Source organism: Mustela nigripes, chromosome 2, assembly GCF_022355385.1.
Source record: "Mustela nigripes isolate SB6536 chromosome 2, MUSNIG.SB6536, whole genome shotgun sequence".
Lineage (NCBI taxonomy): Eukaryota > Metazoa > Chordata > Mammalia > Carnivora > Mustelidae > Mustela > Mustela nigripes.
This window is the reverse complement of record NC_081558.1, coordinates 500555-524270: the sequence shown is the minus strand read 5'-3', so window position 1 is coordinate 524270 and position 23716 is coordinate 500555. Positions and strand designations below refer to the sequence as shown.

At 65.8% G+C, this 23716-nt stretch overlaps 2 protein-coding genes across 13 annotated transcripts in view; both read right to left on the bottom strand.

The window, feature by feature from the left end:
• The window catches only part of ABCA7 (ATP binding cassette subfamily A member 7), a 17289-nt gene extending 2035 nt beyond the window's left edge, over window positions 1-15254 (bottom strand). For 2 of the 12 annotated variants that reach the window (XM_059388444.1, XM_059388449.1), the window contains exons 1-42: window positions 15168-15254; window positions 14074-14309; window positions 13891-13984; window positions 13554-13695; window positions 13359-13471; window positions 13149-13225; window positions 12709-12789; window positions 12289-12499; window positions 12064-12203; window positions 11587-11806; window positions 11336-11506; window positions 10875-11055; window positions 10518-10694; window positions 10118-10340; window positions 9761-9982; window positions 9484-9685; window positions 9090-9200; window positions 8650-8821; window positions 8243-8374; window positions 8006-8145; window positions 7658-7795; window positions 7273-7457; window positions 7115-7187; window positions 6586-6788; window positions 6303-6363; window positions 5992-6096; window positions 5767-5912; window positions 5407-5531; window positions 5237-5332; window positions 4776-5063; window positions 4601-4633; window positions 4340-4517; window positions 4086-4255; window positions 3532-3709; window positions 3186-3301; window positions 2742-2886; window positions 2536-2659; window positions 1866-1995; window positions 1671-1791; window positions 1535-1597; window positions 443-549; window positions 26-167 (exon numbers count right to left, since the gene is read on the bottom strand). In XM_059388444.1, coding sequence (XP_059244427.1) covers window positions 26-167; window positions 443-549; window positions 1535-1597; window positions 1671-1791; window positions 1866-1995; window positions 2536-2659; window positions 2742-2886; window positions 3186-3301; window positions 3532-3709; window positions 4086-4255; window positions 4340-4517; window positions 4601-4633; window positions 4776-5063; window positions 5237-5332; window positions 5407-5531; window positions 5767-5912; window positions 5992-6096; window positions 6303-6363; window positions 6586-6788; window positions 7115-7187; window positions 7273-7457; window positions 7658-7795; window positions 8006-8145; window positions 8243-8374; window positions 8650-8821; window positions 9090-9200; window positions 9484-9685; window positions 9761-9982; window positions 10118-10340; window positions 10518-10694; window positions 10875-11055; window positions 11336-11506; window positions 11587-11806; window positions 12064-12203; window positions 12289-12499; window positions 12709-12789; window positions 13149-13225; window positions 13359-13471; window positions 13554-13695; window positions 13891-13984; window positions 14074-14139 — 5802 coding nt within the window. In that variant the 5' untranslated portion in view covers window positions 14140-14309; window positions 15168-15254. Of the gene's footprint in view, window positions 1-25; window positions 168-442; window positions 550-1534; window positions 1598-1670; window positions 1792-1865; window positions 1996-2535; window positions 2660-2741; window positions 2887-3185; window positions 3302-3531; window positions 3710-4085; window positions 4256-4339; window positions 4518-4600; window positions 4634-4775; window positions 5064-5236; window positions 5333-5406; window positions 5532-5766; window positions 5913-5991; window positions 6097-6302; window positions 6364-6585; window positions 6789-7114; window positions 7188-7272; window positions 7458-7657; window positions 7796-8005; window positions 8146-8242; window positions 8375-8649; window positions 8822-9089; window positions 9201-9483; window positions 9686-9760; window positions 9983-10117; window positions 10341-10517; window positions 10717-10874; window positions 11093-11335; window positions 11507-11586; window positions 11807-12063; window positions 12204-12288; window positions 12500-12708; window positions 12790-13148; window positions 13226-13358; window positions 13472-13553; window positions 13696-13890; window positions 13985-14073; window positions 14310-15167 lie in introns of those variants that run through there. The other 10 variants (XM_059388445.1, XM_059388447.1, XM_059388448.1 and 7 more) reach the window with 10 other exon arrangements.
• Window positions 15255-16176: 922 nt separating this feature from the next.
• CNN2 (calponin 2) lies at window positions 16177-23569 on the bottom strand. Its single transcript, XM_059388456.1, has 7 exons — window positions 23446-23569; window positions 19569-19690; window positions 19069-19135; window positions 18831-18968; window positions 18037-18153; window positions 17756-17902; window positions 16177-17202 (listed from the first exon to the last, which is right to left on the bottom strand). The coding sequence occupies exons 1-7, from the start codon at window positions 23506-23508 to the stop codon at window positions 16924-16926; spliced, it is 933 nt and encodes a 310-aa protein (XP_059244439.1). The 5' UTR covers window positions 23509-23569; the 3' UTR covers window positions 16177-16923.
• Between the last annotated feature and the right edge of the window lie 147 nt (window positions 23570-23716).

Sequence of the window (23716 nt, the reverse complement as noted above, 5' to 3'; positions counted from 1 at the left end):
GGGGGGGGGGGGGGGGGGGAGTCACCTGGGCAACCTGCGTCTCGGGAACACCGCGTAGGCGCGCGAACAGCTCCAGGTGCTGGCGGCCCGTCAGCAGCTCGAAGATGGCATCCGACTGAGGGCAGTAACCCATGTGGCGGTGCGCAGACGCCGGCTCCCGGGCCACACTGGGGGAGGGGACCGGGGGCTCAGGGAACTGGCTTGGCCTGGGCCACGCTGGGGGTCGGGGGCAGAGGCCTCGGGGCCACGCACCCTGGATCGCTATGCTAAGAGGCATAGGGTAAGAGGCAGAGCGCAGACCACATGCCGTGTTGTGAGGACACGGGGCTCAGGGCCGGCGGGACACGCCTGCGCTGTTGAAGCACAGTCCCTGCTTGGGAGAGGACGGGGTGGGGGCCGACGAGGCTGGGGGCCACCCCCACCCCCACCCAAGCCCCCTCACCTGTGGCCTGCCAGTGTGGCCTCCCCACCGCTGGGTAGCGTGTCCCCAGTCACCATGCGGAATGTGGAGGTTTTCCCAGCTCCATTCACTCCCAGCAGACCGAAACACTGCGGGTGCCCCACAGACGGCACTCAGCAAGGCCCCAGCTCTGTCCTGGTGCTGCTAATTCCCGGGGGGGGGGGGTGTCCCAGTGTCTGCATGAGGGCTGTGAGCAAGGGGGACCCCTGGGAGCGGCACTGGGCTATGCAGGTGGCCGTAAAGCTGTCGCATGGCAGGGAAGGGTGGCTGTAGTTCACCAACACCGGTACCGGGTAGGTGTCCCGTAAAGAACGCGCACAGCAAGCGCTCCGTTAGTAGCGGGGCCGGAGACTTGGGAACGCCTCCCGCCACGGGGGGGCGCAGCGCTCGGGCTGGGGGGCGCCCCCGCCCCGGGTAGAGCGGTTGGCCGGCGCGCACCAGGCGCTGGAGAAAGCACAGCGGCAGTGACCAGCACCAGGCCCCCGTGCATTTGCAGGGCTGTGCTGGCCCCAGGCAGGTGGCCGAGACCCGGCTCTCAGCACACCCGCTGGCCATCGCAGGTCTGGAAGGTGAATGGTACCAGGCGCGGGCCTGATAAACGCCGGCTGTGAGCAGGCGCTTGCTACAGGTCCGTTTGCAACAGGGGCTCCCTAAGTACCGTTAGGCTTGCCAGAAGTCGACCCTCACCGAGGGGGCATTCGGCACTCCCCTGTATACATGTATAGACACGGGCTCAGCACGAGACTTGGTCCTCCACCACTGACCCATGGCAGGGGCTTGACTAAGGTTAGTGGCGCATGCGTGGGCACCCCGGTGCGCAGTAATAATTTGGTGCATCTCAGTAGAGGCTCTCTAATACCTTCCCGCACACAGTAGGTCTCAAGAAAGGGAAGCATGCAGTGGGTGCTTGCTGAGAGTGCACTGGCACAAAGTAGGAACTCAAATGTCGGCTGTCAGCCGTCGCTCAGCAAAGGGCGGCAGGTGCAGACCAGGTGTTCAGTAAGCGGGGGGCAGGTACACTGTGGGGCAGCCGCTCACGGCCCCTGCCCCGGGACCTCTGCCCTGGGCCCTCACCTCACCAGGGGGGATCCCCAGGCACAGGCGGTCGACCGCTGGTGTCCTCTGCCCATGGTACACCTGGGGGGAATTCAGGGCCCTGAGAAAGGTGGGTGGGCCGGGGGAACCCCCAAACCCAGCATTCTGCACCCACCTTGGTCAGGTCTCTCAGCACCAACACGTCCCCCTGGGTGTCGCCTTGGACCACCCGTTCCCGCTCTCGGGCCACGTCGTCATCCTCGTCCCCCAGGGGGTGCAGCGACCCGGGCTGGGGTCTGAGGACAGAGATGTCTGTGAGCCCAGAGCTGGCCCCGGCCCCTCCCACCCCCCACCCCCGAGCCCCACTGACTGTGGCAAGAGGCGTCCGCCATGCTGCAGCAGGAGCGTGGACAGGAGGAAGAGCGGCCCCTGCACCGCCATGGCCAAGAGATTCTTGCCGACCACCTCCCAGCGCAAGGGTGACTGGAACTGCCCATCTCCTGTGGGGATAAGAAGGAGGAATTAGGGGGCGCCTGGGGGGCTCAGTGGGTTAAGCCTCTGCCTTCAACTTGGCTCATGATCTCAGGGTCCTGGGGTCAAGCCCTTCATCGGGCTCTCTGCTCTGCAGGAAGTCTGCTTCCCCCCCTCTCTCTGCCTGCCTCTCTGCCTACTTGTGATCTGTCAAGCAAATAAGTAAAGGAGGAATTAGGTCATGAGGGGGTGGAGTTGGCTTCTGGGCTCCTCCCCATCCCAGTCACCTTGAGTTCTTTAGAAAAAGGACCAAGAATGGGATGGTTCCCTCAACTGCACTCCAGCTGACCTAGAAAACAGTCCTATCTTCATCTCCTTTATTTAGTGCCTTGGACCTCTCGTGATATGACCCAAGACAGAATTAGTTTTTATGGCTGCTTTCTGTACTTCTAACTTGACTCAAAGTTGGAGCCACCTAAGATGTCTAGTTCTTGTCCTGGGGCTGCTGTTTGCCCTACCCCGTGTAACTGACTCGGCTGGCACTTCCCCACCTAGAGGGATATTCTCACCCAAGCGCTCAAAGGCATCAGCCATGGCCTGGTTCCGCACCATGTCGATGAGCCCCCGGCCCAGGCAGAAGTGGGGGAAGATCAGGAAGACCTGTCTCAGGATCCGGCTGACGTCCTGCAGCTTCTGCTCGGGGACAGGACAAGGGACGTGGCTCAGGGCTGAGGCCAACGCCCCAACCCAGTCCCAGCCTGGGGCAGGGCCACACCTGATCAGAGAAGAGCTCGAGCACGAAGGTGGCCATGCTGCCATTGATGCCGATGAAGAGGTTGACACAGGTGAGCACCACGTAGGCCGTGCTGGGCACGGAGAAGAAGAAGGAGGCAGGGTACATGAGCGGCGTGATCGACCAGCTGCGGGGTCACAGGAGCCACCGGTGACCACATGATCGGAGGCTAGGCAGCTCTAAGAGGAATAGGGAGCTGCCCTCCCATCGTCCCGCTGCTAATGGGGGGGGGCCAGTTGGTGTGGAGATGGGCTTTTAAGGCCACCTTGGCACATTGTTAGCTTAGATTAGGCTTGGGCTCAGCTCAGACCAGCACGTTGTCTCCCTGGGAGCTGGTATGGAGTCCGGTGCCCCTTGACAGTATTAGGTGCCGGCGGGGGGGCGCGGTCAGTAAGACTCGGCCCTGGGGCCCTGGGGAGGCCTCACCCGTAGAGCAGTAACAGCAGCAGGAGGGCCGGCAGGTTGGCAGGGGCCACGTACGCCCTCTGCTGGAAGGCCAGGAAGATGAGCACGACGACGCACGCTGACACCAAGTAGTTACACTGCATTGGAGATGGTGACCGCTGCCCTCAGTCTGCAAGAGCGGCAACTGCCATCCTCATCCCGGTGGCCCATCCCAACCTCCCTGTGCTTCTGGTGGCAGGACACAAAGTCTCCACCTGCCCCAAGACGGCACCCAGGCCATCCTGGACAAGGGCCTGACCAGAAGGGGCCAGAAAGGGGCAGTGGTGAGAGGCGGCCAGATCCCCACCCCTCCAAGCATTCCCCGCACCATGTCCCAGAGGAAGTTGCCGAGCCAGTAAAGAGTGGGAGGCAGGCCCCCCATAAACTGCAGGTGTTTGGCCCGGGTGATGCGCTCCTCTATGAGAATGAGGGTGAAGCTGGCTGGGACGAAAGACATGGCAAACACCACACAGATGGAGACAAGCACGTCCACCGATGAGGCCATCCTGTGGGCAAGGGTGCAGGGGCTGTTCAGAGAGCTCTGCCCAACCCTGAGGGGACAGAGGTCCATGACCTGGTCAGGGAGATGAGTGGAACCATTTAGGGAAGAGCTACGTGGGCTGTCTGGGGAGCCTGGAGCCCACTGAGCCTGATGGGGTCTTGTTCCCCAGGCCTATATGCACAGCAAGAGTGGGTCAGAGTCCCATTCTAGCTCCCTCTGCTCAGGATAACTGGGCAGCTCAGCAGGGGAGAGTGCACAGAAGAAAAGGGGTGTGCATGGGAGGAGGGGGGTGCGCACAGGGGGAAGGGGACGCGCACGGGAGGAAGGGGGGTGTGCACAGGGGAGGAGGGGGATGTGCATGGGAGGAGGGGGGCACGCACAGCGCAGCCTCCGACAGCTGCTGCTTGGTGAGGTTCAGGGGGTGGTTGAGCGTGGTGATGCTGTGGGCGCGGCGGGCAGGGCCCGGGGGCAGCTGGGCGCGGAGGATGGCGTTGTTGGCTCTGTTGAGAAAGGCGACCATGGCGTGCCAGCCCTTGTTGTTGAACCAGATCTAGGGGCGGGCAGGGCCCAGCGGTCAGGGCGCAGGCAATGTGCCTGGTCCCCCAGCCAGCAGCCCGTGGCGCCCGCGGCCCACCTTGAGACTGTCCTCTGCGTCGAGGCTGTGAGCCCACACGGCGAGGCTGTTCAGGATGCGGTCGAGGGCCCCGCCCGGCGCGGGGTCCAGCAGCACCCGCAGCTGCTCCACCGAGCGACTCACCTCCTGGCCCGAGGGCAGGCCTGGGTCTCGGCCCCCCAGGGAGAAGCCCCCATACCTGTGGGGCGGTGGGGCAGGGGGTAGCAGGTGAAGGCCTGGGGGTGGGGCGGGCGGAGCGCGCAGGGATGGGGCCCTCCTCACCTGACCTCGTTCACCCACTTCTTGGTCTTCAGGCTGCAGGAGAGGCAGAAAGGCAGATTCGGGCTGGGCGATGGGAGTGGGGCAGACGCGGCGCACGATGCTGGGGGGCCGCAGAGGCAGAAGTGAGGGGAGGCCCCCCGCCCTGACCTCCTGGCTTGGGGGCCCAAGCGCTCACCCCTGCCTGACCAGGCGCGGGTAGGTCTTCACCAGGAAGTCGGACAGGTTCCGGCCTGTCAGGTTCTGCACCACCTCCCCAGAGCCGGCCAGCGCCTGGGGCGGGGGGGGACCACCCGCCGCAGCAGGGCAGTCGGGCAGCAGGCGCCGGGCACCGGGCTGGCTGCACCGGCAGGCTGGGGACGGGGACTCCGGGGTCCAGTTTCCGCTGGTCAGGACCTCAGCAACACCCACGGGCACTTCAGGCACCCAAAACCGGCAGACAGCGGGCGCTGGGCACTCGCGCATCCTGGGGAGGGGGGAGGGCTGTGGGCACCGAGCCTTCCACAGGCTCGGAGACGTGGTCGCTCCAGCTCCCAGGTGGACCCGGGGTGCTCCTAACACCCTCAAGGCCGACTGGCCGAGGCCCGGAGAGACAACCTGGGGCCCCAGAGGGACGAGGTTCAGGCCGACGGGCCCCACCTGGCAGAGCCGTTCCCCGGGGGGGCCTCCAGCCCTGCCTCCTCCAGCAGCATCTCCAGCAGGCGGGCGCGCTCCGGGTTCCCAGGAGCGTCGTCACTGTGGGGCGCGGCTCAGAGTCAGGTCCGTGCCCCTGGCCCGCCAGGCTCCAGGCCCCTCCGGTCTATACCCACCTGAAGAAGGACACCTGGGCACCGTACATGCTGGGACTGAGTCGCAGAGCCGGGTAGTGTCCGAAAGGAGGCACGATGAGACTGCACACCAGCGCCAGCCCCACAAAGAGGGCAGGCAGCACGACCTGGAGGACAGGCCCGTCAGCTGCCTCCCTGCCGCCCCCTCCAGGCTTGCCGGTGTCCTTCCTTGCTCCTGCTCTAGAACCATCCACGGCTCCCCACTACTCTCAGTAAAGGTGCTCAGACTGGGGGAGACTTCTGGGGTTAACCAGTCAGATGAGGTCCCTGAGCGGGCGACCGTCGCAGATACCAGGCCCCCCCAGGTCTCCCACGTGCTCTCTGGGGCCCAGCCCCCCTCACCTGTGCAAACAGGCCACGGCGGCTGCGGCGGGCAAGCAGAAAGCGCTTGAGAAGCAGGGCCCGGAGCTGTTGGCGGGTCAGTGCCCAGCCCCACATCCGGGGCTGTGCAGAGCCCCGCAGGGCCTGTGTCTCTGGGGCAGACAGAGCTGTGGGGGGATGGGGGGGGTCAGTGCTCCCGCCATAGTGGCCAGGGAGGGGCCCCCGGATCAGGGCGGGATAGCTCACCACGCTCCCCGTCTTCCGAGATGGACTCCTCAGGTTGGATCTTGAGCTGTGTGGTCACATCTGGGCGAGTGCGGCCTGGGCCTGGGTGCTGCCTGTGGCTACCCCCTGTGGGGCCGGCAGGGGTGAGGGTCAGGCTCCAGGGCTACCGTTCAGCCTAGGCTCTGAGTCAAGGTCAAGGGTCACAGGCAGAGGGGTCAGGAATGAGGGGTGGAGGTCAAGGCTCTGCCTTGGGTCAGACCGCACCAAGGATGGGGACTTGACCTAAAGTCAAGTGCAACTCTGGACTGGGGTTAGGGGTCAAGGGCAGGGACCTGTGGCCGCATCCTCCAGGTCTGTGGCCGCAGCACAATCTTGTACCACCTTCAGGAAGATCTGGGGACACAGAGGAGGAGCTCAGCCTGGGTCCCCACAGCAGAGAGCCACCCACTCCTAAGACACTATGGGTCCCCAGGCCTCCCGAGGAGGCTCCCAGCCTCTGGTCCCCTGCAGGTGCCCCTCCTCTTCCCTGGGACGGGCTGACAACCCTGAGCAGGCCTCTCCTCCTCCCTCCAAGGCTGCTCCTCCTCCAGGCAGCCCTCCCTCCAGCACCCGCACCTCTTCCAGGCTGGTGTCCGAGATCCCGTAGCCGGCCAGCCCCAGCTCCTCCAGCCGCTGGTCCACTTCCCAGAAAAGCCTGGCAAAGCTGCCATCCACAGCACCCCCGTAGGGCAGCACTAGCACCAGCTCATGGGGCAGCTCCCTCACCAGCCGCGCCCCGGGCACCAGCTGCTGCACAAGGGACAGCAGCCCGGACACACCTGGTGGGCAGGGCGGCACAAGGGACAGCAGCCCGTCAAGGGCGCTGGCGCCGTAGGCGGCCGCTCTCCTTGGGGACGGGGTAGGGCTGGTCCCTGAGAAGCCCATCTCCGCAGGCCGGGGAGGTTAGGGTGAGCCACCAAGGGCAAGGGGACCTGAGGTGGGGCCAGAAGTCCACATGCGGTCAGGGGTCAGTGGTAGCCAAGGCTGGGTTAAAGGCAGGGGCCAGGATTCGGGTCCAAGTCAGGGTCCAAGGTCAAGGGTCCAGGTAGCAGTCAGGGAGCCCGCTGCCCTGGCCCTTCCCTGAGGAGCACCCGCCAGGTCTCACCAGCTGTGCCACCCCAGCTGACCGGCTCCCTCTTCTGCCCGGCATCTACGCTCTCCTCCAGGTCCGGCTTCCCCTGTGGGCAGAGGGGCACCAGCTGCCACGGCCACTGGGGCTGGAGCGGTGGTGGTCACAGCTCAGAGGGCAGCTCCAGCCCTCACCTTGCTGCTGGCGGCCAGGGACACGGGAGCCTTCACCAACGTCAGATAGTAGCCGGAGCCGAGGTGACGGCGCAGGAAGAGCGGGGAACCGCAGCAGCACAAGCGGCCTCCCGCCACCACAGCCACACGGTCTCCTAGCAGCTCTGCCTCATCCAGGTGGTGGGTGGAAAGGATCAGTGTGCGACCTGGGCAACAGCAACCCCAGCCACGTACACCACCAGTATGTGAAGTCTTTGCCCAAGCTGTGGCCACTGCCAGGAGTTGCCTGCCCCGTGCATCCAACTCCTATCCATCCCTCAAAACCCTATTCCAAGCACTTTTTCATTGGAAACTTTCTGGTCCCTGGAACAGAATCCAGGGGGACCTTGGGCCTCCTGACTCTTACCTTCCCGGTATTTGAGCAGCAGCTCCCAAATGCTGCGCCGGGAAGCAGGGTCCACACCAGCTGTGGGCTCATCTAGGATCACGACCCGGGAGCCACCCACAAAGGCGATGGCCACTGAGAGCTTCCTCTGCATCCCGCCTGGGTGGGCAGAGACAGGGGTGGGTGTCCCAGCATGACGCCCCCACTGTCTCGGGCAGGGCTGCTGTCTTCAGGCCCCTTTCCCCACCCTCTGGGTCCCCCAGATCGGCGTGTCCTCTGGCCTCACTCCACCCTTGGAATAACGACTCCACTCCCCTCCCCCAGCCTCATCTCGGCCCCCCTGGAGGCTCCTCCCTGGGCTAGGCTCACCAGAGAGGTGGCGTGTCTGGGCCCCAGACTTGGGGACGAGCCCCACATCCTGCAGGAGACGGGCCTGCTCGGGGCGCACAGCAGCCGCACTCAGACCCTTCAGCCGCCCGTAGAACCAGATGTGCTCATCCACGGTCAGCCTGCAGTCAGAGAGAACACAGCGGCCCCTGTGGCAGGCAGAGTCCCAAGAGCACCCAGCCTCCTCCCAAGCCACACCCCAAGCCCTCTGAGACCCACATGTCAAACAGCACGTTGTACTGCGGGCAGACGCCCAGGTGGGGCCGGATGGCTTCCATGCTGGACTGGACATCATAGCCCAGGATGCAGGCGGAGCCCCGGGTTGGGGGAAAGAGGCCACTCAGGATGGACCTGGGGATGCAGGGGTCTCAGAGGAGGAAACGGAGACCCCCAGAGAAGGGGCCAAAGCACTCAGAAGGCACCTACTACCATAGCACCTACCACATGCCTCCACTTTGCAGAGGAGGGAAACTGAGGCTTGGAGCCCATAGGTTACCTGCCTATTGTGTACCCAGAATGAACTGGGGGTCCTGCCCCACTGGTAGAGACCCAGATGCCTCTCCCATTGAGCAGATGTGCAAACTGAGGCTCAGTGGGGGGCGAGTAGGAGCGCGTAGGCTGCTCACAGTGTGGTCGTCTTGCCGGCTCCATTGTGGCCCAGCAAGGCAGTGATCTGGCCCTGGTAGAAGTCCAGGCTGAGCCCCCGCAGGGCCGGCTGCGGGTTGCCGGGAAAGTGCTTCTCCAGGCCCCGTATGGAGACTCCTGGGATCAGGCCCGGGGGTACCTCTTCCATCAGCACTGTGGAAGGACAGAAGGCTCAACCGTGGGAGCCCTAGGCTGGGGGAGGGGCGGAGGTTGGGGGGGGTCTGGTGGACCTGTGAGGCCATGAAAGCCGGTCCGTAGAGTCAGTGACCTATCAGGCTGCAGTCTTCAGGGACTAGGGGCAACCCGGGGAGCCCGGGTAGATGGAGATAGCCAGAGGATTGGGGTTTGCAGGACCGTGGGTCTTTACAGGACTAGGGGGATAGGGACAGGGAAGCGGCTGTTAGGTCCCTTTGTGCCTCACCTTTTGGGTCCTTCGGGGTGGCAGGTGGGGAGGAACCCTTGGGAGAACGAGCTCCAAACCAATAGCTCCTCCGAAAGGGAAAGTTCCATGGTTTGGGGATCCCGTACTGGCCTGGAGGGGAGCGGTGCTCAGTTGCCTCTTGAGCCCATGGAGTGCCGCCTTCTGGCCATACGCCTGGCACCGGGGCATGCAGGCAGGAGACCCCATCTGCCCGCCTCAGGCCATCCCTCCGATGCGGCCACGTGGGCCTGGATGCAGGGGTGGGGCACCACCCTCTCACCTGCCTCGCCTCCAGGTACCAAAAGGCCCCTCAGCTCCGCCCCCACCACGCCCCTCAGCCCCGCCTCCCTGCCGCAGGCTCTGGAGGAGTCCCTACCCCGCCCTTAGGGCCCACCTGGGTAGACGGCCTCGAGGTACCAGGTGGCGAGGCCATAGAGCGCGGCATCCAGCAGCAGAATGCCAGAAACCTGCGCCAAGCTGAAGACGTCGGCCGCAGGCCCAGTGCCCATGTTGTGCCACTGCGCGCCCTCGCCCTGCTCCTCCAGCAGCGCCAGGCTCTCGCAGCCGAACCCAAAGGCCACAGGAGACAGAAGGCTCTGCGGAGGGGGCAGGTGCGTTAGTGAGGGGCCCCGCCCAGCGCGCCCCGGCCCTCGGCCCAGCCCGGGTCTCACCGCAGCCACCAGACCACCCGCAGGCAGCTGGTCCCGCCAGGCCACGCACAGCACATAGGGCAGGTAGAGCACGAAGTAGGCGAGGCCTCCGCAGGCCGCCGCCAGGTTGGCGCGGGAGAAGAAGGCGGTCAGAAGGAAGCTCTGGACCACGGTGGCCACGGCGAAAGCCGCCAGGAACAGGAAGACCACGGCCGGGTGGCTGTAGGGGAGGATGTCCCCGAGCTGCAGGGGCCACAGACAAGACAGCCTGGGTCAGGCTGCGGGACGGCCTGGGGCGCGCGCCTCCGCCGGGCGCCCCTGGCCTGCGATCGTGCGCGCGCTCCCGCCCCGCGGCCGGCGAGGCTGCGGTGCGCGCACCTTGAGCACCAGCACGAGCAGCGCGGTGCTGAGCAGGAAGGGCGCCAGGCAGCTGAGGAACCAGCCGAGCCAGAGCACGGCGCGGCCCAGCCCCATGGCCTGCATGGTGCCGCGCAGCCTGGCTTCCTTCTCGCGCACCACCGCCTTCACCGTCAGCGCCACCGAGTAGATCCAGGCCAGCGTCAGGAAGAGCGGCAGCGACCGGCTCAGGACGCGCAGGAACCTGAGGCAGGGGGCGGCTGAGCGGGCGGCCAGAGACCCCGCAGCGGCCCCAGCCCCGCCCGCTCCCGGGCACAGGGAGAGGTCCCGCTCGAGCGGCGGCTGGCAGCCCGACGGCACGCGTCGGGTCCCAGCCTGAGACGTGTCGCCTGGGGGGGGGGGCGTGCGGGCGGGCGCTCACGCGTCATCCACGAAGCAGGGGTACGGCATCTGCTGCAGGAAGAGGCGGGCCCGGGGCTCGCGGCCGCTGAGCACACGCACCGCCGCGCGCTCCAGCAGGTCCTGCAGGTACACGAAGCCACCCCACACGTAGCGCAGGTCCGTCAAGGGGTCGGCGGCCGGGCCGGGGTCCCAGAACCTGCAGGGGGCGCGGCGGTCGGCTGCAGGGAGAAGCCCGTGCCCCACCCACTGCAGACCCCAGCTGGTCCAAGGCTCCCCCCTCATCCCCCCATCCCCCCCATCCGCCCGCCTCTGCGCATCCCGGTCTCCCCTAGACCCGATGGCCCCCAAGCCCCGCCCACACTGGCCCCGCCCACACCTGTCCCTGATCTTGTTGGTTCTTGTGACAGCATCGATGTCCATGCGGATCTTGACCCGCACGTGGCCAGGACCCCGGGGCTGTGCAAGGTCCCGACGTTCCTCAGGCCCCAGGAAGACGATGCCGGCCCAGAAGCGGCGCTCTGCCAGCAGCTCCAGCGCCCGTGCCACCAGGGCGGCCTCTGAGGGTGCCACCTCCAGCTTGTCCAGGGTGACACACTGGGGGAGGGCCCCGGCGTGGGGGAGGAGGGGTCGGGCAGGGCTCCTCCCTCGGAGCCTGGGGCGGAGCCCAGCTCCATCAGGTCCCCGCAAGGCCCAGGCCGTGTCCATCCTCAGGCTTTCCTAGGAGGAGCCACCGCCCCAGTCTGGTCCCCCTCCCTGGGCTGGCCTCCGCCCTTGGATCACCACAGGTCGGGCCCTTCCTCACCACCAGACAGAGCTCCCCAGAGGTCGGCCCCTCACCTCCACCACGCGGCCCAGCATGCCCACCACGTGGCCCACGTCGGCATGGGCCTCCCGCCAGGTGTAGCCTTCCCCGTGGGGGTCCAGAAAGGCCAGCAGGGCCTTGGCCTGGGCCTGACCTCCGGATCCCCCCGGCCGCGTCCTTCCTCTGTCCCCAGCTCGCAGGAGCCTCTGGGGAGGGGTGAGGGAGGGGGAGTCGGCACAGGGCGCTCTGGGCGGATCACTCCTCCTCTCATCCCGCCTGCTCACACCTGCCCTGGAGGCCCTGCCCTGCTCTCCGCCCACATCTTGGGCAGGGAGGAAGTGCCGGGGGAGGCTGGGGGCGAGTCTGCCAGCTGGCCTCCATCTGCGGACCTGCATCATCGCCAGGTTCGTGCTGTCATTCAGGAAGTCAAAGAGCTGGGGTCCCAGCGCACCCCACACCTCCTGGACGTCCTTCAGCAGAGCCAGCTCCTGGAAGGTCCGGTTCACCTGGGGAGGGGGCAGCCCTCCTGGGACTCTCATCTCCTCCGAAGACCTCCCCCCTCCCCCGCGGCTTCCTCTGTCTCCACGGCACCTCTGACCCCCAGCCCACGCTGTCCCTCTCCCTGCCACCTGGCAGACTCTAGCTCCTTCAAAACCCTGCTTCCACAGCCCACCTCAGGGAGCCTCGGGGGCAGGGCCCTCCCTCTGGCCTCGCCCGTGCTCCCTGGGCTGGGGGCGGGGCCCAGGACCCCTCCTGCCCTTACCTGGGCCATGAGCTGCCTGGTGAAGGCAGTGTTGGGTGTAAACAGCACTTTGCCCAGGACCAGCGGCTTCAGACGCCTCCAGAGCAGGCGGGACAGTGGGTGAGATTCCAGGGACCCCACAAGCTCAGCACAAGCAGGGCCTGGGGCAGGGGCACCATGAGGTCCTGCCTCCACTCCCAATGGCCCACTTCCCAGACCGGGAGCAGAGGTCGGTGGCTCACTCACTCAGGCCGTGGTCGGGCTGGGCTGCTGCTGGCTCCTGCCCCACCAACTCCTTCAGGTGGCTGGCCTCGTACCAGTTGAGGGAGGGCCCCCCGGGGATACTAGGCCCCCGGGCACTGCAGAGGGCCTCGGACACAGCCTCCAGGGGTCCACCTGCTCCTTGAGGTCTCCGCAGCAGTGCCCGTAGCTCCACCAGGCTGGGCAGTGCCAGGAGCTACAGAGAGGTCACCAGACGATGCTGGTAGCCAGTTCTGAGCCTAACCAGGGCAAGGCACCCTGCCAGGAGCACCTCCCTCTCTCCTTCCGCCCAAGCTCCCCAAAAACCTACCCAGGGGAAGCGCCGGGCTGCCCTGTCACCTCCCCACCTGCAGCCTACCCTTCCAGTTTGCGGGCTAGGGTCCGCAAAGGTGAGGGGCCTCTTACCTCCTGGGCCAGGTCCTCTGCTGCCTCCACAAAGCTGCTCACGGACTCCTGGGCGTGGTCAGGCACAGACCCCAGGGACCCCTGGGGAGAAAGACAGCAAGCCGGGTGACACTGGCCTTGACAGAGTTCTCACTAGGTGTGGAGCACTTTGCCATGCTCTGTGCCGGCTGTACTCTCTTAGACCCCGTTTTACGAACAGGGAAGTGGAGGCTGCAAGGCACGCGGACTCGTTTCAGGGCTCGCTGGCCGGACCTGTACCAGCTGGATACAGCCTATCTGGGCGCTAACAGGATGAGGAACATCACTCCAGGTGCCAGGGACAGCCCAGGCACTGGCCTGGAAGCTGGAATCAGAGGCCCCTGCCCCACGATGGGGAAGTCCTGGGACTTTCTGAGGGCAGCATCCCGGAGTCAGCCTGGTGTCACACCACCGCATCTCACCTCTCCAAGCAGTGTCCCCAGTAGCTCAGTGGTCAGGGACAGGAGGTCCTGCCGTCGGTCGCTTGGCTGATGCTGGGCTGGGGGAAGAACACACAGGAGTGTGGCAAAGCCTGGCCTGAGGCAGCCCCGCCCTGTGCCCATTACACAGCCAGGCAGATTGAGGCTCAGAACGCACCCCCCCCCCCCGCCAGACAGAGGGCCCGGCCTCACCTGTTGTGCCCGCAGCTCTCAGCAGCGACATCAGCTTTCCCAGGCTGGCCAGCATTCTGTGGGTACTGGGGCCCCCCAGGACAGTGCGGGCATCTGCCAGGAGCCGGGAGACCCTGGGGACAGAGGGAGCAGGAGGTGGGGTCTCAGCAGATACCCCCATGCCCAGGGCCACCGCACCCACTGCCGCCAGCTCACAGGGAGTCCTGGAAGTTGCTGAGGACGCGCGGCTGCTCGGCGGGCGTGGGCTGCGGGAAGCAAGTGTTGTTCAAGTTGCAGATGAGACCCTGGAGCCAAGGAACGGTGCCGGCCGAGGGCAGCGGCTTGTTGGGGAAATGGCCTGTGGGGATGCCGGGCAGGGGGGTCTTGCCAGAGTCCCCACCATGTCCACAGCCTCCCCAACAGCACGCTCACTCAGACTTTAACTGGATGCCCAGTCTGTGCTCTTGGACCCCTACTGGGGGCCCTGTGGATGGGGGGCCCATTGCCTACCTCCACCCCCCTCAAAAAAGAGCCTGGTCCTTGGGGGGCTTACATTCGTGGTGCTCAAGTGGGGGGTGGGAGTGGCGGACGGCCACCAGGATGAAGAAGAGAAAGAGAGGCCACAGCAACTCCACCAAGAGCTGGACCTGGGGGAGGGACAGAAGAGGTGGGGGAAGTGAGGGACAGCGCGGGGCACCGCGGCCACTCCGCCCTGTCCCATCAGTCCTGGCATTACCGGTTGTCTCCTGCGGTACAGGAAATTCTTCCAAAGCAGCAGCATGAGCTGCGTCCAGAAGGCCATGGTGAGAATGGACAGAGCCCACGACGGAGCGCCCGCCTGAGGACGTGCGGTGTGGCCGCGAGCAAATCCTGGCCCCTTCTACCCCAGACTCCTCCACCCCATGGCTCCGGCTCCTGGACGCTCCGCTGGGAGCCAAGCCGCAGGCAAGTATTAAAGGGTCTCTTCTGTCCCTGGGGGCAGAGTGAGCCAATGGGAGCCCTGCCCGAAGCCGTCCTCGCACCTGATTGGGTGCCTGGGCTGTCGCTCCCTGCAGGGCGGGCGTCCGAAAGGCGGTCAACTAATTCTTCAGGGGGAGGAGCTTCGGCTCCACCCCGCGGTCGCTAGGCTCCACCCGAGGTCCCCTGGGGACCTCCCGTTCCTGGCCCCCGGCCTCATCCCGAGCCCTGCGAAGGACCCCCCACCCCCGGCTCTTCCCGGGTGACACGTGCTGAACCTTTCACACGCCCGGCGGGGAGCAGGGCCTGCCCCGCCCCGCAGAGAGACAAGCAGAGTCACTCCGCGGGAGGCAGGGCTCCCCTCTACGCGCCTCTCACGTGGGGTTCCCCGCCGAGAAGAACCCCAGGATCCCCAAGATGAGTAAGGAGAAGAGGCAGGGGTGCGGGCTCCTGGAGCTAGCAGTTCCTGACGCCCACCTTGGCCACGACTGTCCAGCTCTGGCTGGACTGTCCATCCGGCCATCGTTGTACCGAAGACGAACCGAGGCGGGGACCGGCCCCAGGCCACGGACGAGGACGGAACTCGCACCCAGGACCCCCGGCCCCCCACTGCGGGCTCTGCTGTCCGTGAGGTGGGAGCTGGGACGCAGGGCGAGTGGGAGCTCTAACGGGCGGAGGGACCGCAGGTGCATGTCGCCAGGGAGGCTCCTGCCCAGTCTCCTCCGGGAACGAGCGGTCCGTTCCGGCGCCCTCCACTCTCGGGGCGCGGAGCCTGCGCTCCGCCCCCAGCCCCTCATTGCCGGGCACCTGCTCCCCACCCACCCACCGCCGCCTTCCGGCATCCTCGAGGCTCTCTCCCCGGGACCCTCTCACCTTTCCAGCCCCCACCTCTCGCCGCCTTCCCTCCGCCCGCAGCTGGCCCTGAGCCCGCAGCAGGGACCGCCCTCCCGGGGAGACCCGCCGCCGCGCCGGCCCCGCCCCTGCTATTGGCTGCCGCCCCCGCCACTCACGGGCCGGGCCGGCGGGAGCCACGCGCGCCGTGGGAGGAGGCCGCGCGGAGCCGGGTTTCTTAAAGGAACCGCTCGCCTCTTGCTGCGTCACGGTGGGGCGCTGGGCGGTCGGCTCACCCCACGCGGGTCGACCTCCGGACACGCGGGGACAGGCTGCCTCCTCACATTGTGTACCCGCCTGCAGTGCTGCAGGTCCCTGCGGAAGGAGGTCCCTTTCTCCCCAGTCTCCCCTGGGGGACCCGGATCCTGGCCAGGCTCGCTTCGTGACCCTGGGACTCCCATTTGTCCGTCCAAAAGTGGGGGTTCGATTGGTCATCATTTGTTCATCCCCCAAATAGTCCTTCAGTCCTGCAGTGGGCCAGGCCATGGCAGGAGGGGGAGGAGGCCCCAATATTCCAAGATTAGAATCCTGGGTCATAACGGTCACATCATTTCCAGGAATACCTCCGGGTCCATTCAGAAAAGTGACATTTCCAGAGCTTGTGGCAAAGAGGATACAAGTGTACGGACCCACAGCCCTGGGGCAGCTGGGGGGCGGGGGTTGGCATTGGGGCTTGGGGGATGAATAGGAGCTTGCCAGCCCAGGAGCTCCAGGCCAGGAGGCCAGAGCTGCCTGTGGGGCTGGGAGATCCTTTCCAAGCAGCAGGGAGTTCCAGCCTCTTTCCCCCACCCAGGTCCTGGCCGTCAGGCTCCTTCTTCATCCCACAGTGCCTTCACCCTCACCCCCCTGCCAGCCCCCGGCCTCTGCTCCTCCAGGGCCGCTGAGAGGACCCGCCAGAGGCTGGCCTGCTGCCCCACCCCAGGGCCCCAGGGCCCCAGACCCGGATCCAAGCCAAAACCCTCTCCCCAGCAGACCCCAGCTCCACCAGCAGTTTCTTCCTAAAAAGAGGTTTTTATTGCCTTTGGTCCACAGTCAACATTTCACATTATCTCTTGGTCCCAGGGCTCCTGGACGGGGGGCCAGTCCCTGGGTAGGACCTCCGGGTGGGGATCCTAGTGCAGAGAACTTGTCCTCTTCCCTTGGTAGAGGAATGCAGAGAAGTATGGGAGGGTGGGGTGGGGTGGGGTGGGGTGGGGGGCGGTTCTCCCTTTTCTACCCAGAACTCTGTTGTCCTGGCTGGGCCTCAGTTTCCCCACTAGCCCCTGGGACGAGCCACAGGTGAGTCTGAGGGGGCTAAGGAAATCCAGTTCCCACAAGACCTCAAATATTTTGGCCTCTGGCCTGGCCCTCTCTCCTGGGGGCCGCCTTCCTTCCCACCACTGCTCCTCAAAAAAAAGGAAAAATTTCTTTCATTAAAACTGCCTGAAACTTCTGTGGGTACAGAAACCACAAACTGATCAGAAGAGAAAAGGGAAGAAGAGGAGAGGCAACCGGAAACCGTTCAGGGCTGGTCCCTCCCCGCCCCGGTGTCTTGCTCAAACCCCCACGGCTCAAGCCCAAAGCCTGCTGGGAAATCTGCGGGCGCCCGGAGCCCTCCCACCGCGCAGGTCTGCCCCTGCCTCACCCCTTCCCCATAAGCTCTCAGCCGGCAGCGCTCAGACAAGGAGAAAAACAAGACAAGCACAGAAGAACCCCAAAACCACACGCAGCGATGTGTGGAGACGCCCGCTCGGGTGCCTCAGTAACCAGCCTCCTCCTGGGGGTGGTAGGGGGCGTACTCCGGGGCCTCCCCTGAGCCCGGGCAGTCGCCCGCAGCCGCCGAAGCCCCATCGGCCGCGGGGCCTTGAGGGCAGTACTTGGGGTCACAGATCTGGCGCCCCAAGCCAAAGACCTGGCCGCTCTGGTTGGCACCCTTCGCGTGGCCCATCTGCAGGGACACGGAGGAGTTGTCACACTTGTCGGTCCCCAGCTTGGTGTCGTAGATATGCCGCCGGGTCCCCGGAGCCGTCATGCCCACCTGGACGGAAGGAGAGAGCTCAGGGCTGGAGGAGGGTGGGGGAGGGAGGCCCAGCAGCACTGGCCCCCGCGCCCCCCCATCCCCAGCTGTCTCTGCCCCTGACCGGGCCCCTCCCCGCCCTGCGGCGACGCCCTCTCTCTTCTGCCCCTGTGCCGAGTTGATCCCCACAACGAACGACCCCCTCCCTGGAAACCCCCCGGCATCTGCGTCCGGCTCTCCCTGCCGGCAGGAAGCTCCCCAGGTTGGGGCCGAGGTCCCCCAAGTACCCGGGAGTTCCGAGACCTTTGTACGGATGCAGGCAACGTGCAAGAGGAGAGCGCATCCCGGGAGCCCAAGCCACCAGGGTTGGACGGGCCCCTGGGCGCTCCTCTGAGGGAAAATGGGACCCAGAGCCTGGCGGCAGCTTCCCCAGGGACAGGCAACAAGCGGGGGCAGGGACAGGCGGAGAGGCAGGAGAGTGACCCAGGGTGGGACCCTCCGTGGGGGGGCAGCCACGTCCATGGGGCAAGAGGAGACCATGGGGCGGCGGCCGGGGGTCCGGTGGGAGCCCCACCTGGCTGGCACACTTGTTGGTGCCCATCTGGAGACTGATGGTCGAGTGGTCCATGGGGGGCAGGATGTGGTTCTTGGGGTCGTACAGATGCCTTCTTGTGCCGTAGGCCGTCATGCCCGACTGACTGGCGCACTTGTTGGTGCCCATCTGCAGCGAGGGTGAGGCCTCTACATCCTGCCCTGAACCTGAGGGGGCCCAGGGCTGGACAGGGCCTGGGTCCCAGGGGCAGCCCCCCACCCCCCACTGCGGCGGGCGCAGAGCCGGAGGCAGGGGGAGCCCACCTGGAGCCCGATGACGCACTGGCCTGCCTTCATGGTGGCATCGTCAAAGTTGCGCTCCTGCTTCTCTGAGTACTTGACACCAATGTCCACGCCGCTCTGGAGCCCCTTTGTCTTGGCCTGGAAGGGAGGGGTGCTGGGAGGGTCACAGAGGGGCCACCGGGACCCTCGAGCCCGGCCCAGACCCACACAACCGCGGGGATCCGGCTCCAACCCCCCCTGCCACCAGGGGACAGCTCAGCTCAGAACAGGAGCTCCGGAGGCCGTCGTCACCAGCCACCCTGGGCCTCCTCCCGTCACCTCCTGCTACCCAAGCCTCCAGAAACCCACGTGCTCGCCCACACCTGCCCCTGCCCCCCGCCCCCCCGGTCTCCCCGCTCCACTCCCCACATGGCGGCCCCAGGGTGCTCAGAAATGCCTCTTGGCTCGCAATTCCCTCCTCCTGAAATGCTGTTCCAGCCCGCCCTAGTCACTAGACGGCACACCTGGGTCCAAGGCCCCCTTCTTCAGGCTGCTTCTCACAGTTTAGAACTTTTCTATCATCTACAAAAAAGTGAAGATCGAACCCTCGTGTCCACTCAGGCCTCCGGGGGATGGGTGTGTGTCTGCCGCGGCTCGTGGCTTCCCACACACAGGCCGCTCTGGCACGGGATGCTGGTCTCGGGGAGGCTGCCCCGTTCGGCCCTGAACCCCAAGTGCCTGGAGCCTCGGGCCGGACTGAATCCAGGGCGTCTCTCAACCCCTGTGGACCGCAGCGTGGGGCCCCAGGAGGGTCCCTGTCTCCCTCTGGGCCTCACCTTCCCGGCCAGGGCAAGAAGAGACACCTGCACCTGCGTCATGTTCCCGCTCTCAAACAGGTCGTTGGCCTCAAACAGGTCCACGGGGTTCATGCCGTAGCTGACCATGGCCTTGATGAAGGTGGACAGGTTTTCCAGCTGGGGAAGGCAGGGGACGGACCATGAGGCGACCTGGCCACATGCCTGGTGGGCGGAGGAGGTCCCTGCGCCCGTCCTCGTGATGCCTCCAGGCCCTCACCTGGTGCCAGTTCTGCATGGAGCGGTTGATCTTGGGGACCGAGCCTGGTTGCAGCTTATTCATGAGTCTGGGGCAGGGGACACACGGGGAACCTCCATGAGCGCAGGGGAACCTCAGAGACGTAAGAGACTCATTCTACACTTGGCCACACCCAGGCCTTCCCTGGCAGCCTTGCTGCCTCTTCCCAGGCCTCAGTTTCCCCTCCTGCAACGTACGCTTCACCCGCAAGGAAGCAGGGACCCAGGACCATGGTGGCAGGTGTCAGTGCCACAGCGGGGGGCGGGCGGGAGCTGGGAATTCCCACTCCGCAGCAGAACCTGGAGGCCCTCGGGGAGGGCGGAAGGTAAGGGTGCTCCTGGTCAGTAACCCAAGAAAACGAAAGACAGGAAAGACCCGAGACCAGAGACCCATTGCAGGGAGAGGGCGCAGGCTTCCCGCCAGAGGTGGAGGGTGCTGGCAGGACAGGCAGCCTCCAGCCCCCTCCCTGCCCCCGCACTCACGTGCACAGGATGACTCCATCTTTCAGACCCTTCTGGAAGTCAGGCCCGATAGACAGGCCTGTGAGCCCCTCGATCCAGCCGCGGAGCTCTGCCTCCTTCTGGGGGTCATATTTGGACAGCAGCTGGAGGAGCAGAGGGCACAGGGCGGGGGGTGAGCCCAGGTGGGCCGCTGTGGACCCGGGGAGCTCCCGGGCCGCGGCCCTCCCCCTCCCACCAGCGCACAGACATTGGCCAGGGAAGACAGCGGTGGGGGGCACGGGGTGGGAGTGGGGGGGCTCCGCTGGGGCTGCTTCCAGCAGCACCTTGTCCCCTGGAGAGGCTGCCTCTTCTCTGCTGTTTTTAGATGGTTGTGAGACACTCATAATGTTGACCATTTTTACCATTATCGAGTGAACAGCTCAGTGGTTTTTAATACACTCACGATGTTGTGCAACCATCACCTTGGTCTAGTTCCAGAACATTCCATCAACCCGAAAGAAACCCTGTTCCCATCAGCCATCACCCTCGTCCCTCTCCCCAGCCCCTGTCACCTCTAACCTCCTTCCCGTCTGCAGATGAGCCTGGTCTGGCCGTGTCACACGCAGGGACTCACACCCCGTGTGGCCTCGTGTGTCTGGTTCCCTCCCTGAGCGTTGTGGGCTCGGGGTCCGTCCCCGGGGCCGCCTCGCTCCTGCTGGTGGCTGAGGGATACTCCCGTGTGCGGGGGACACGCTGTGTGTATCTGTTCATTCATGAATGGACATTTGTGTTGTTTCTACCTTTTGGCTATTGCGAGTAACACCTGTATCAACTTCCACGAGTCAGGTTTTCAATCCTTGTGGGTGTGTATCTAGGAGTGGAATCACTGGGTCACAGGGTAACTCCATGTTTAATATACTGAGGAACCACCAAACCCGTCTCTGTCCCTTGAACTGACTGTACCAGTTACTGCCACAGGGCCTTTGCACAAGCTGTCACTTCGGAATCAGATGTTCACATGGTGGGTCTCTCCCTTCAACCCATTCTCCAATCCAGCTTGAGGTTCCCCTCCTTGGAGAGGGCGTCCCTGACTACCCCGGCTAGGAAGGCCTCCTCATACCCCTATCTCCCCCACCCTACCTTGTTTTACTTCTAGCTTTTATCTTTATACAAAATGCCTCCTTGCTTAGGAGCCACCCCTTGAACTTTGCTTCCCAGCTCACTGCTGTCTCTGCAGTCCCTAGATGGTGGGATAAAAGTGCTCCCGGTCCCCCATCAGTGCACACCCAGTGCCCACAAACACATACACACACTCTGTTCCCAGTGGGAGCAGCTCAGGGCATCAAAGGGCAAAAGGGCCAGAGGCGCAGAGAAGTCAGGGAGACCCAGGCCAGGGTGTGGTGTGGGCAAACGCAGTCAGCCCCAGCGTGGCTCCTGGAGTGCAGAGACAGGAAGCTGGGTCTGGTCCCCTCCGGTTCCAGACTGTCCAGCTCGGGGGCTTTCTGCTCTGGACCCACACAGATCCTGCCCTGGACACTTTCCCTTCCTGTCCCTCTGCCCCCACCAGGGGACTGGGACTAGGAGCCACCCTCTGCAGACCCACTCCTCTCAGCTCTGCTCCTAGCTCCTAGCTCCCGTGACCATGGACACAGTTATCTCCCTGTGCCTCAGTTTCCCCATCTATGTTTGCCATTGTTTGCACAAGGACCTCCTGAACCAGGCCCCACCTCCTGGGTCCTGCGCATACACCCCATGGCAGCGTGGGATGGGGCAGAGCACCGCAGACACAAAGGCAGGGAGGCTGGTCTGCTAACTTGATCCTCCCTCCCCGCCCCCACTCCTGGTTCCCACAGCCCAGCAGCCCTGCCCTGAAGAATGAAAAGCCCAGTGCAAGGGAGGCTGGCTGGTCTGGACGCCTGGCATACCTGCCCAGGGCCGGGCCGGATCCCTAGTGGCTCCTGAGGGCCGGTTCCTGGGCCAAGGAGCCGGGCCAGCCCCGCCTGGAGCCCCCGCCTGCACACAGGCACGCGTGCGCGCACACACACACACACACACACACACACTCCCGTGTCCAGCGGCCTTCAGCACATTCCTCCTCACCGCAAACTGCCTGGAATGCAGGGGCTGCCTCCCTGCTAAATCGGGACCAGCTGTTCCCAGAGGCCTAGACCCCCCAGCCAGCCGGAAATGGAGTGACAGCTCAGGGACACGGTGGACACCAGCTTGCCTTTACGCCAACCAGCCAGGGGCAAACTGAGGCCCACAGGGCCAGGCAGAGGTCTCCAGAGGTCTTAACTTCTTCCTAAGTAGCTGGTAAAGTGGGCGCGATGTGGGTTTCACGCCCCAGGTTTCCGGTGACGGTGCAGCCCGGGTGACCGGGGCAAGCGGGTCATGGCCGTCCCGTTCCCCAGACCTGCACGCGGGCTGGTCCCAGGGAGCCTTCTGCCCTCATCCCAGACAGAGCAGGTCTCGGCACGCCCCATCTCACTCAGTCTGAGGAAGCTGCCCGCGCGTGCGCCCGCTGCCTCCACTTCCTGCGGCCCCGGGGACACTGGGAGGGCTGCCCGCCAGGCCCTGCGGCCATCAGGAGCTCAGTCCGAGTCCTCACTCTGCCGCTCACAAGCTGTGCAGTTCTGGGCGGCGGGTATGACATCTCTGAGCCTGGCTACAAACGCACAGGGCTCTTAAACCTCTGTGAGGTCGAGCAGAGCAGCAGGGCAGTCCGGCAGCACCTGCACCCGTCGCCCTGCGTACACATTCACGCCATGCAGTTGGGGCTGAAGTGGAGAGGAGTGTGTTTAGGGAAGGTTCTGGATCTTGCTGGGTCACCCAGCCTTAGTTCCCCAAGCCTTGGCCATCTTCCGTCTAAGGGGCTGGAGGGGGGCCCTGCGGTGACCCTGCGGTCTGCGACCCCCTGGGGTGCCAGTGGGCCGGGCGTCTGCATGGGGCCGGCAGGACCGCACCTTCCACGTGCCCGGGCAGGCTCCCGGGGGGCTGCTGGCTCTGAGGCCGCATTCCCAGGTGCCCGGAAGGAGGCTGGATGGGCCTGACAAACTACCCTCGGGCTGGAAAGGCCTGGAGTGTGACCGGCCTGGGACATCTCCCTGGGTCTGGGAGCACCCCCTGCTCCCCTTTCCCTAGCATGGACCCTGCTGCGGGACCCTGCGCAGGTGTGTGCCCCTCTCTGAGCCAGATCAGCAAGTGCTTTCTCAGAAGCGTCTGGCCCAGGCCCCACCCGTGTTTCTAGCTTGCAAACCCCACACCTTTTAGGATTACATTCAGGGGGCCGGGCACACCCGGTGGATCCCTTCGCTGTTGCTTTAACTGTGTCAGATGCGGACAAAGAGAAGTTACGAGGGAGCAGCTGCGCCCCCCCCCCCCCCACGCAGCCCAACTTCCCCCTCCGTGCCCTGCCCCCGCCAGGTGTTCGAGGTGGGGAAATTCCTGTGGGGGGGCCACCCCCTCTCCCAACAATGCGGGGCCGCTCCCTCCCCCTCCTGAAGCCCGTGGGGCCAGGGAACGCGCAGGGGGCCGCCGGGTCCCCTCAGACCCTCGGGGTCCAGTCCTCGCCGCCCCGAGGAAGCCCGGCGCTGTGGGGCTGAGGGAGGGAGGCCGTTCGGATGGGGCAGGGCTGGGCCAAGGGGTCGGAGCCCGCCCGCCCCGGCGGTCGGAGGGAGCCGGACCGCAGACCTCCCCGCCCGCGGGAGATGAGGGAGCCCGCGGCGGACGCCCGGAGCAGAGCGCACGGCCGTGGGGACGGAGAGGGCTGGGGTCGGGGTCGGGGTCGGGGTCGGGCCATTCTCCCGGGGCTCACGCGCGCCGCCCGCCACGCGAAGGGGAGCCCGCGGGGGGTCCGGGCCGCGCGCCCCGCGGAGCCGCGACGGCCGCGCCCGGCGGACACGGCGCGCCCCGCACTCACCCGGTTCTTGACCTCGGCCGACAGCCCGTACGAGGGCCCCTTGTTGAACTGCGTGGAGCTCATGGTGGCGGCGCGGCGGGACGCGGCGGGCCGGGCCGGGTCCGGGCGCCGGGGTGGGGGGGACGCGCGGGGCCAGTCGCCCCGCCCCCGCCGCCCATTGGCCCCGGCGCGCATGTCCTTATAAGGCCGGGCCGCGCCGGGCTCCCGCGGCCGCCCCGGCCCCGCGCCGCCCCGACCCCCGCCCCGGATGCGCGCCCTGTCCCCGGGGCCC